This window comes from Microcaecilia unicolor, chromosome 1 (genome assembly GCF_901765095.1).
Source record: "Microcaecilia unicolor chromosome 1, aMicUni1.1, whole genome shotgun sequence".
Lineage (NCBI taxonomy): Eukaryota > Metazoa > Chordata > Amphibia > Gymnophiona > Siphonopidae > Microcaecilia > Microcaecilia unicolor.
This window is the reverse complement of record NC_044031.1, coordinates 119,203,933-119,216,712: the sequence shown is the minus strand read 5'-3', so window position 1 is coordinate 119,216,712 and position 12,780 is coordinate 119,203,933. Positions and strand designations below refer to the sequence as shown.

At 43.0% G+C, this 12,780-nt stretch overlaps 1 protein-coding gene across 2 annotated transcripts in view; it reads right to left on the bottom strand.

The window, feature by feature from the left end:
- Window positions 1-12,780, bottom strand: part of CUBN (cubilin) — a 697,556-nt gene that overhangs the window by 113,336 nt on the left and 571,440 nt on the right. For both annotated transcript variants that reach the window (XM_030199596.1, XM_030199602.1), the window contains exons 51-52: window positions 9,999-10,148; window positions 2,605-2,726 (exon numbers count right to left, since the gene is read on the bottom strand). In XM_030199596.1, the coding sequence (XP_030055456.1) occupies window positions 2,605-2,726; window positions 9,999-10,148 (272 nt within the window). The remainder of the gene's footprint in view (window positions 1-2,604; window positions 2,727-9,998; window positions 10,149-12,780) is intronic.

Below are 12,780 nucleotides of genomic sequence, written 5' to 3'. Positions count from 1 at the left end.
GACACCCATCTTGTTTCGATAATACGGGTTTCCCCGCCCTTTTGCAGAGCCATCCTGCGAGGATGCCCTCATGAAAACTTGGGTGCCCCGTTCGATTTTGGCCCCTAACTTTAGGCGCAACAATGTTGACCTACGCTACTATTCTATAATGGCATCTTGATGCCAAGATGATGTTACAGAATTGGCACTAAGCGCATGGCACTGGGACACCTAAATCTTGCTGCCAATTTATAAAATTTCCAGTATATAGTTTAGAGTGGGATCATCCATTTTCTAAGGTAATACATAGAGAGCAGCACCACCTGGGGTTTTGAATATGGAATTGGCAGTACTTATAAATAAGTAGTGATTTCACAGCTTACATAGAGGGGCATAATCGAACGGGGCGCCCAAGTTTTCCTGAGGGCGCCCTCGCAGGACGTCCTCGGGAAGGGGCGGGCAAAAAAAACAGATTATCGAAACAAGATGGGCGTCCATCTTTTATTTTGACAATACGGTCGGGGACGCCCAAATCTTAACATTTAGGTCGACCTTAGAGATGGTCGTCCTTAGAGATGGTAGTCCCCGGTTTTCAGCTATAATGGAAACCGAGGACACCCATCTCAGACACGACCAAATACAAGCCATTTGGTCATGGGAGGAGCCAGCATTCGTAGTGCACTGGTCCCCCTCATATGCCAGGACACCAACCGGGCACCCTAGGGGGCACTGCAGTGGACTTCATAAATTGCTCCCAGGTGCATAGCTCCCTTACCTTGTGTGCTGAGCCCCCCAAAACCCAATCCCCACAACTGTACAACACTACCATAGCCCTAAGGGGTGAAGGGGCGCACCTACATGTGGGTACAGTGGGTTTGTGGTGGGTTTTGAAGGGCTCATATTTACCACCACAAGTATAACAGGTATGGGGGGGGGGGGGGGGGATGTGCCTGGGTCCACCTGCCTGAAGTGCACACCCACTAAAACTGCTCCAGGGGCCTGCATATTAAACCTGTCAGGAAACGGGTGAGGAACATTTAACTGACCCTGGTGGGGAAGGAGAGAAGTGAATGCAGGAACCTGAACTAATTTGCATATGTTTTCCCCCAATCTTTAATGAACAGCATGGCTGTTTTCCTTCCTTCTTATAGGGAGAAGGAAAGGAGATGAACTAGAAATATGAGCCCTTTTATCACTGACCAGAAAAGAGGACCAAAGCATTGTTTAAGAGAACCACTCACCCCAATGAGAAAAGGGACTCTGTAGCTTGACTGTGAGAGTGAAAAGAAGGCTTTGTGGTTAATGAACAATTTCTCTAGGATCTTATTCTTTCTTTTTTTTTTTTGGGGGGGGGGGGGAGTTCTAATTTTTTAGTACTTCCTGTTGGAAAGAGAAGAAGAAGTTGGATAGCTATTTTCTAGAAAAAAAGAAAAGCAGCTGGTAACTGAGGAAAGAGTCCCTGGAGGAACCCAGCTGTTATTCCCTGAACAGTAGGGAGTATGTCACTTCCTATCTAGCAAGGAATATGTCACAACAGGCATTCTTTTCAGATCTGCCTAAGCCATATCTAGAAAGCACCCATTTGAAGCTGTGCATGTTGTGGACCTATGTATGTAAGTACCAGTACTACTACTACTACTACTATTTAGCATTTCTATAGCATTACAAGGCATACGCAGCACTGCACAAACATAGAAGAAAGACAGTCCCTGCTCAAAGAGCTTACAATCTAATAGACAAAAAATAAATAAAGTAAGCAAATCAAATCAATTAATGTGAACGGGAAGGAAGAGAGGAGAGTAGGTGGAGGCGAGTGGTTACGAGTCAAAAGCAATGTTGAAGTGGTGGGCTTTCAGTCTAGATTTAAAGGTGGCCAAGGATGGGGCAAGATGTAGGGGCTCAGAAAGTTTATTCCAGGCATAGGGTGCAGCGAGACAGAAGGCGCGAAGTCTGGAGTTGGCAGTAGTGGAGAAGGGAACAGATAAAAAGGATTTATCCATGGAGCGGAGTGCACGGGAAGGGGTGTAGGGAAGGACGAGTGTGGAGAGATACTGGGGAGCAGCAGAGTGAGTACATTTATAGGTTAGTAGAAGAAGTTTGAACAGGATGCCAAAACGGATAGGGAGCCAGTGAAGGGTCTTGAGGAGAGGGGTAGTATGAGTAAAGCGACCCTGGCGGAAGATGAGATGGGCAGCAGAGTTTTGAACCGACTGGAGAGGGGAGAGGTGACTAAGTGGGAGGCCAGCAAAAAGCAGATTGCAGTAGTCTAAATGAGAGGTGACAAGGGTGTGGATGAGGGTTTTGGTAGAGTGCTCGGAAAGAAAGGGGCGGATTTTATGGATGTTGTAAAGAAAGAAACGACAGGTCTTGGCAATCTGCTGGATATGAGCAGAGAAGGAGAGAGAAGAGTCAAAGTTGACCCCAAGGTTTCGAGCTGAGGAGACAGGGAGAATGAGAGAGCCATCAACAGAAATAGAAAACGGGGGGAGCGGGGAGGTGGGTTTTCTGAAATCACTATTTGCATTCTACATGTGTATATGGTGCACAAGGCTTTTGAAATGACTTCCCATGGTTACTGATCTTTCTCCACATTTCCAACATTCATACATGCTTAGTGAGGCTTACCGTGATTGTATGGCCCTCTGGTGCTTCCAGGAGCCAAGAACAGTGGCTCATGCTTTCATAAGGCTGTGGGTAGTTGGGGCTTGAAATAATGCCCATTTCCCCTCTCTGTATACCTCCACAGTCTAAAATACAAGGCATGGATAAAAGAATCTAAGAGCAAAATCATATAACTTAAATTTTTGCTAGTATCACAGAATTATAGGGCCCTTTTACTAAAGGGCATTAAAATCTGGGCTTAGCATATCTTAACGCAGAACTTTTCCATGCGCTATGGTCAGACTCAACTTGGCACAATTTAAGGCATTTTTGAAGAATTATTTCCAGATCATGTGCTAATGTTCACTTTAGCGCATGGTACCTGTAAAAAGTTTACCCAGGAGCACATACTGCCTCCGACTTAAGAGGCACTACTTAAGAGGCATGCGCTAATGCGAATGCACTAGTTGGTTAACACCTCTACACCCATTCTGCGCCCATGACACACCCCCTCTCAAAATATTTTTAAAAAATAGTTAACGACCGAGTAAGGGGCCCTTTTACGAAGCTGCAGTAAAAAGTGGCTTGCGGTGGTGTGGGCCCGTGGAATTTGCCATGCGCCAGGTCACTTTTTACCATGATGGGAAAAAGGTTATTTTAAAATTGGAGGTCATTAATGACAATGTGCTAATATAAAAATTGGTGCACGGCCATTTACTGCCTGAGTCCTTACTGCCTCCTATTTAGCAGGCGGTAAGTTCACAGGTGCTAACCCAGCGGCACTGCCCGAATTACCACTGGGCATGCTTACTCCCCACCCCCATGCTAGAAAATACAAAATTATTTTCTGGTGCAGGAAATGGTGCACAGCAAATACAAAACTACTGCCCGGTGCCTGGGCGCACTCAGCAGTAGTGCTGTTTGCCATGCACTATCCATGTAGCATCCCAGGGCCGCCGAGAGCCAGATCCGGGCCTGGGACAAGGCCGACCCTGGGCCCCCCACCACCCGAAGTCATCGTCGTCGTCGGGCCCCCCCTCCACCCACTACCGGGCCGGGCCCTGAACTAACCTTAAACGCCTCCTTTCACCACCTTCACAGCAAGCAGCAGCAGGGCAGACCTCTCCTTCCTTCCGTGCCCCACCCTCGCGGACGTTATGTCAGGCGAGGGTGGGACACGGAAGGAAGGAGTGGCCTGCCCTGTTGCTGCTTGCTGTGAAGGTGGTGAAAGGAGGCGTTTAAGGTTAGTTCCAAGTTACTTCCGGGAGCGACAGACGCGGGCGGCCCGAACTGCGGTGGCGACGGGCCCCCTCCGGAGGCCCGGCCCGGGGACCTTTGTCCTCCCTGTCCCCCCCCTCTCGGCGGCCCTGTAGCAGCCCACTGCCAGTTGATAAAAGGGCCTCTTAGTATGCTAACAGGCTTTAACACATTTTGCGGTACTCCTCCTCGAAGCACATGTTAGAGCTTAATGCCCTTTAGTAAAAAGGCCCCTATATTCCTTATTGAACATGGTACTAAAACAATTATTTGTCTGTCATTGACTGAGAGGGAATGATGAAATTCATTTTCAACAATACTAACAATACCAAGCAGCGCTAATGAGTAGTCTGCGGTAGCCCCGACGCGGGTCTTTCCCGCGGGCTGAGGATATTTTTAGCACTGCCATTTAAAAGGCAGATTTTTCTATTTTTCCAAAAATGATCACTTGCTAATTTCCCCATTATTGTGTGGCTGTTAGTTTGTGGGTCCTTACTGCCACCTATTTTGTAGGTGGTAAGGGCTCACATGTTAATCCTGCACTAATCTGCATGTGGCAGTGCCCATGTGCTAACCAATTAGCATAGCTGCGCCTACTCTCTGCCCCCAAACAAGCAGTAGCACCCCTAAACACGTGCCTAGCACTGGCCGATCCCAAAATTACCATGGGACGCCCGAGTGCAAAGGACCCCGTTATGAGATGTAGATTTTAATGGACACTTATAAGTTTTATGTTGTATTGTTTCTATTGTATTTTGTATTTGGCATTGCATTTTTTCTATGCTGTTATAATTTTATGTAATCAGCACTGTTCTAATGGTTTAAATGCTGTCAACATCACTTTGAGGTTTTTTTTAAAATAAACGTGGTATATTTAAATAACAATATTATAAAAACATAATCCTTTGGGCACCCTTTTACAAAAGTGTACCAAGCCCTAATGCGGGCTTAGCGCATGATAAAAGGCTTACCGCAAAACACACTAAAGTATTTTGAGATAATTTGACTGTCAGTGCGAGCTATTTGCACACTATTTATTTTTTGTAATTTTTTTTCAGGAGGGGGCATGTCATGGGTGGGGAACAGGCATGGAAACATTATCCAGCTAGCGTGTTCTCATTAGCATGTACTAACTGGATAATGCAGAGTTAATGTGGGAACACGTAGGGCCTCCTAAATAGGAGGCGGTAAGTGCTCCCATGTTATTAACTTTGCAGGTCTCTCACGCTAATAGAAAAATTAGCATGGGACTTGCACAAATAAATAAAAAGCCTTTTTGTGGGACACATTAAAAATGAACTTGGTGCACAGGAAAGTCCCGTGCTAAAAAGCCTATTTCTTAGCGCATCTTAGCAAAAGGGCCCCTTAACGAGAGATGTATAAGATAGTGAAAATCAAATAATGACTTGGACACCAGAACATACCCACCACTTCACCTTCAGCTGCAGTTTTAATTAGGCATGAATTACTGAGCCATTAGACAAAGATCTGATCATCATACTGGTTTGGTTCCTTTTCACTCTGCGTATATCATCATGATAAACTTTGCTGATTTGCATTTGCATTACACATAAACATAAGCTGAATATCAGACAGCTTTTAAATTTCATTCATGACGTATCACTTTCCATAAAGCCTCTTCTGGCCTTTTCTATATTAATCTATGAGACCCTTCACCAAATATCATGGAAAAGGTGAAAAATCACACATACAGCATCAGTATGATGTATCCCTGCTTAATGATGGATTTTCCCTTTGGCACAACTTGAGAAAGATAAGGACCTGATTCTAATTTAGGGGCCATTTTACTACAGCTTAGTGTGTACTAACAGACATTAGCAAGTACTAAGTGTCCCTGGCTTATAGGAAAAAATAGGACCTGCAGCATTTAGTGCATTCTAATGTCCATTATACTGCGCTAAGCTTTAGTAAAAGGGCCCCCTAAAATATCTACACAGTCATTGAGATGATTTTTATCTCTGGAAACCTCTAATTTGTCAATTCAATTGACATAACAACATAAGAATAGCCATATTGGATCAGACCAATGGGTCCATCTAGCCCAGTATCCTGTGTCCAACAGTGGCCAATCCAGGTCACAAGTACCTGGCAGAAACACAAATAGTACCAATCCCAGGTCAAGTAGTGGCTTCCTCATGTCTGTCTCAAAAGCAGACTGTGGACTTTTCCTCCAGGAACTTGTCCAAACCTTTTTTAAACACAGATATGCTAACTGCAGTTAATACATCCTCCAGCAAAGAGTTCCAGAGCTTAACTATTCATTGAATGAAAAAATATTTCCTCCTATTTGTTTTAAAAGTATTTCCATATAATTTCATTGAGTGTCCCTTAGTCTTTGTACTTTTTGAAAGAGTAAAAAAATCGATTCACTTCTACTCATTCTACACCACTCAGGATTTTGTAGAACTCAGTCATATCTCCCCTCAGCCTTCTCTTTTCCAAGCTGAAGAGACCTAACCTCTTTAGCCTTTCCTCATATGAGAGGAGTTCCATCCCCTTTATCACTTTGGTTGTTCTTCTTTGAACCTTTTCTAATTCTGCTATTTTTTTTTTTTTTGGAGATACGGTGACCAGAACGGAACGCAGTACTCAAGGTGAGGTCACACAATGGAGCAATATAGAGGCATTATAGTATTTTTGGTCTTTCCTAATAATTCCTAGCATCCTGATTGCTTTTTTGTTTGCCACTGCACACTGGACAGAAGATGTCAGCGTATTGTCTACATAGACAAGAAAAAGCAACATTGGGCCTTCAAGAAAGAGACAATGGCAGTCCTTTATTGTGAAAAAGACCCGACACGGTCCGTGTTTCGGTGCACAAGCGCCTGCCTCAGGGGTCAAAGTGTGTCTTCACAATATATGAGCAGGATTGTTCAGACAGTCTGAGTAAATTGCCAGCCACCACTGAGCGTTTGTTCAATCCTAACAGACGCCATTACCAGCTCATATTAGTGGAAAGAGGTAAGGGGGAGGGAATAAGAACGTCATGGATCCTCCAGGGTCCTAAAGCTCACCTCTTTCCACTAATATGAGCTGGTAATGGCATCTGGCCTATCTTTTGGCAGTTTTCACACAGACAGCGTCTGTTAGGATTGAACAAACCCTCAGTGGTGGCTGGCAATTTATAAACTTCGGTTTAGCGCACCACTGATAAATGCAAGATTCGCTTATATGCATGGTTTAAGACCACTCCTCTGCAGGAAAGACTCCACATAAGCGCGCGCACGGAATATGGAAGCCGATTGGCGCCTGACAACCAATGAGATTTCAAATTTACCGCCTCTTTAGCTGCCACAGGCAGAATAAGCAAAAGAATGTTGTTAGAGTGTACACTGGGGTCGTCGTCATCGCGCAACTGTAAGACTTTACACTGGCTGAACGAATAGAAGTTCTTAAAAAATTAGAAAACAAACAAAGTCATTGCTAAAGAATATGGTGTCAATCCCAGTCAAATTTCACGTATCTTGAAGTAGAAAGACCAGCTTCTGGAAGACTGGCAAAACAATACAAATCCACAACGGAAATGAAAACGGGCAGGAAAAGCTGAGGAGGTAGAAGATGCTCTTCATCGGTGGTTTTCTCAAGTCAGGAGCAGAAAGTTTCCCGTCAGTGGTCCACTGCTTATGGAGAAAGCTAATCAGCTAGCTGAAAGTCTTGGACTAACTGAATTCAAAGTCACTGTTGGATGTCCTTCTCTAAGTCGATGGAAAGAGCTGCTGCTGGAGAGTCCAGTCGCCTGGCAGCTAGTAGGCCCATATTATTTCTAATTTAATAAATAGAGAATTAGACTGAAACTGATTTAACATTGATTTTTAAGTGTAAAGTGGTGTAAGTATAAAGTAGTGTCTAACAGAGAAAAGATGAAAAAAAGCCATAATAGAATTTAAAAGCCTGTTTACTAAAGTGCAGCATATTACCTGCAGTTCCTGTACACAAAGGTTCTTTACTGCGCATTAAGTTTATTTCCAATTAGTGTAAATGAACTTAATGCCTCCTCTTAACTGCACAAGTAGCAGCAATTAACACGGCAGGTAGATAATTTATGAATCAACATGTGTTGCCATGCACGGTAGCAGTTACTATACTTATATGCCAACAGCACATAATAATTTGCCCAACAAGGGCGTAATTACTTAACTGAGCACCTATATATAGACATCCAGAGGGCACCAGACTGGCACCTATTCCATAAAGGAAAGTAGGTGCCCACTTTCCTTTATAGAATACTAGCGTAACCGGGTATATTCACACACATGCACTTTGGCACAAGCACTTCTGCTAGCCATGGAGCTCGTGCAAGTGCTCACATTTAATTGCTGGACATACGTGTCTAACTTATGCAGTATAGCAAAAAGAAAAAAAAATCCCCAAATCACTGGTTATTATTCCGATAATGCTATTTAAAAAAACAGAAAAAAATGCTACAAAATCTTTTTTTCAGAAATATCTTTTAAGAAGAGTGCCCTCAGAGATATCCACTTCCTTTAATGGTTAATAATAACCTTTGCCTAGTGGTATAGCACATCATTCATCGGGCTGCTCTTCATTTAACACCATACTTAGTGCTATTTGTGTCACTTGTGATTTTGTGATCAAACATAAAAAAAACTCTGATAAACCTTCACAAACGATGGCCAGCTGCCACTTCACTAAAGTCGCAAAATCCAAATTAGACTTATCTTTTGAGCCCACGTCCTTGCTGTCTGGACGCTCAGGGCTCCCAAGATGCAATAGCAAAGGACTGCTCTCCCCTGAAATCGCCCAGCGCTGCGGGTTTCAAACTGCTTTCCTCAGGGACTCGGGTTAAAGCTGTCACCGATTTTGGAATAGAATGCTGGTCACTTCAGAGGTAAACTGCTGTAGCTTTTATAGGCGCCAGTCGTTTTCTGATAAAAACCTGAAGTGAACTTCTTGTAACATCATGTCTTATCCGATTATATACTTTTTCCTGACAGATTGAATGCTTTAGTGATTGCATTAAGGGGATTCAGAACTAGCTCATGCCTTTTTCAGCTATACCTCAAGGTGAGTTACTTTCACAGTAGGTAGCTCCCTGTCCCTGGAGGACTCACAATCTAATTTTGTACCTGAGACAATGAAAGGTTAAGTGACTTGCCGAAGATTACAAGGAGCTGCAGTGGGATTTGAACCAGGCTTCCCTGGTTGTCAGTGCAGTGCTCTAACCACTAGGTTATTCCTGCATTCAGATAACTGTGTTTCTGCTATTGGCTGGCAAAGAAACATTATAAAAGGATAACAAAAGCTGAACTGATTGTAAATGATTTATTGACTGGCCCATATTTCCTATGGATGAGGATAAGTACTGATATCAAGAACATGGAATGATATTTTAGGGGAAAACAGGCGGCTCTGTGAAACCTATTTCTTGTGGTTTTGTCATCCTTGTTCATTGCTTCAAGTTTATACAGTATTAAAAAAAAGCAGTAACAATTTTATTTTAAATGACTAGATCTCTACATGTGTATGGGCACAACCTCATTCTTAGTATTAGGCTTATAAGAATCCTATAGGCAAATGGCAAGGCCTGAACAGTCCTATCGATGGAGGTGATGGAGGCCAGTACAGTAACAAATTATAAAGGTTGTCTAGAGGTATAATACTAGAAACCAGTGTGTTTTTTCTAGCAAAAAAGGTGCTGGTACTCAAATGCTAGGCTACTCTTCAGGGGTAGGATGATCACTGAGGGACCCATTCCACAATAGCCAGGTCCTCTGCAACCAGTCACAGAATCTATGATAAGGCAGAATTGGAGGAGTGGCCTAGTGGTTAGGGTGGTGGACTTTGGTCCTGAGGAACTGAGTTTGATTCCCACTTCAGGCACAGGCAGCTCCTTGTGACTCTGGGCAAGTCACTTAACCCTCCATTGCCCCATGTAAGCCGCATTGAGCCTGCCATGAGTGGGAAAGCGCGGGCTACAAATGTAACAAAAACAAAAATTGGTGTGTAGAGCCTCAGCTCTATCATTAAAACTTGGGGACCATGGGTCAATTTTAGCAGACAATGGAAAAGGTGCTGGTATTCAGTACCCCCTCAAAAAAAGCCCTGCTAGAAACTTAGTAACTGCAAGGCATAGAGCAATTCTACTGATATTTTAGAAAACAAATTTACATATAACTTACTTGTAAACTGATAAGAAGCATGAAATCCGGTATCTTCCACAAGTGAATTAGTTGCAAAATGTACCCAGACCTGGGAAGCAAATATAGCAAGTGGTACTGAAGGCCTGGCTGTGCCACAGACTCTAGCTATCAGCTCTCCGTCAGCATTACCTGGATACCAACAAGTCATGAAGATATTAGATGCTTGTATCATAAATTGCATAAAAATTTCAATTTCATGCTTATGAAACGTGGGAATACACAGTAACATTCACTTGAATGCTTTCTAGATACGGTATATGCACATTTCACTTAAATTCTTATATTTTCAATGTTAACATTCCTCCTCTATCACCCAGTCAAATTTACACATTTTGTGGTGGTGGTGGTGGAGGACGAAGGGGTAGTTAGTAACATGCATTAAAGGAATAATACATAATTTGTCTCTTAATGCACATTAACTGGCAAAATCATGTGCTTTTTTACCATTACACATGATAGTTTAATGTACCATGGGCTACACAATAATGAGAAGCAACACATGAAATGTTATGCAAAACATCTCCATTATTATTAGGTAAATCAAATAATATAGCTTGTGTGGAACAAAAAGATGGTCAGCCTGGGGGTTTTCTCTCTCCACAGCAAAGACTCCTCCTGAACATACCCCCAAATTCCACAGACTCCACAATCTCTCTGAAAACAATTACATGCGAAAGGTTCGAGCCCTGGCCAATCCCCCGTTGCCCCCCACCAGAGCCCCTCAAGGGCCCTACCTGAAGCAACTATTATTGGTCTAGAGGTCATAGGGCAGGAGCGATCCCCAGTTGCTTATGTTCCTGCTAATGCTATGCTGAAAATGGTAACCAGATCTCACATAAATGTCAGGCAGTGTAGGGCTTAAAAACAAACATAGTCTTTGCCTGCTTTCTTTCCACTGTTCATGCTGCCAACACAGCAAATCCACTCAGCACCCCATTCCTTACCTGTCTTATTTGCTTATCCCATATACACCTACAAGATCTCTCTGCTTCTCCCAACAGGATCGAACCTCAGTCCCTAGTTTTTGTTCCATTTGCCTTGATAACATAAGAACTAGAATATTCAGCGTTATGGGTCCCACGATTTTGAACACCCTGCCACTGCCTCTTTGGTTAGAAGGTTCACTCTCAAAATCCAAGGAGCGAGTAAAGACATTCCTATTTCAGGATGCCTATGGTATAATATGGCTGGCCTTCTCAGACCATCTCTGCTTTTGCCTGCCTCATGGTGGGTGGTTAGGAGTAAGGGAGAAGGGAGTAGGATAAGTTGGCTCTGTCCAAAACACCAGGCAGATGTATGAGATTCCAAATCTTTATTGAAGAACAACAAATGACTCGACACAGCTGCTGTGTTTCAGCGCCAGTGTGCCTGCATCAGGAATCTCTGAATAGTGATTACTTCTCCACTTTACCATATAGCTGCAGAAGTGAAATAAAAATAAAATATTCCCAAGATCTTTGTGTCATGGGAAAAGAAATATGGACGTAAAAAGTAATAGGAGGGTAAAACTGCCTGCCTTTCAGTGTTCCTCAGTTTCTTTTTCTCCATCACATCAGACTGACTGTGGTTAGGAGTGCCATCACTGTTTGACTGTACCTCTTTTTCTTCATCTCCCTTTCCTATATATGATGTAACTTCCTTTCATTGTTTCCCATCTTTGGATTATATTAATGTAAACCGCTCAAAATGGATTTCTGAATGAGTAGTATATCAAGTATTGATTAAAGTTGGAGGCGTTTCATTAGTGGTGGGATTCAATCTAACACCGTTAGGCAGGAGCATTTGTTTAGCTAGAATGTATGATTTATGGAAGAAATTCTATTGCAGGGTGCCCAGGTTAATAGGGTGGGAAGGCATTTATTTTTAGCCTATTATATATGCCATAGGGACACAAAAAGCACTTAGAGGTGAATTCTATATATGATGCTCAAAAACTCAGCGCTGAAAGGAGCGCTATTCCATAAACTGAGCTTAAAGTTAGGCATGGTTTATAGAATAGCGCTTATGCCTGGGAATTGCACCTAACTTTAGGTGTGGCCATTTGTACCAACTGGAACATGGTGCAAATCTTCATACCTAAATTAGGCATGTATTCCCCATTATTCTATAACTACTGGCATAAATTTTAGAAATGCCCCCACTCTACCTATGACTCTCCTATTTCTGCACCCTCTTTTTGAAATCCAATGTAAAATTTAGGCACTGATTCCATGCCTAAATGTATACATACATATTTTAATGAAATCTAGTTAGCGCCAATAATTGCTTGTCAACAAGCCAATTATCAGCACTAATTAGCTTGTTCAATTAAATTGATTGTGATAATTGGGCGTGCACCCAAATTTGCACGCATAATTTTTAGCGACTTTTATAGAATTTGGAGATTAATGCGTGTGTATTGCCCTGGTAAATTAGTTTTGGAAATTTCCTCAGGGGATTAATAGACTGCTGTAGAACTCTTCAGTGTCAGTGGGGGCAGGGAGACCAGTGTCAGGGCATAGGAGTGAAGCCCAGCCCAAAGGAAGGATTTACAGTGAGTAACTGACAGTAAATGTCATAGTTGAGGTGAAGTTGGAAGGTGGTAAGTGATGGGATTAGGAAGCACATGATCTTTCGTTGCCTTCATCCCCACCAGGATCCATGAGGAGAGGGAGTGTCCTGGATAGTCCCAATAACCTAAGGCTGAACTAAAAGGAGATTTTTGCCAACAAAAAGCATTAACTGGAGTGTGAGGAGTGCTCCGGGTGGGTAGAAAGGGTTA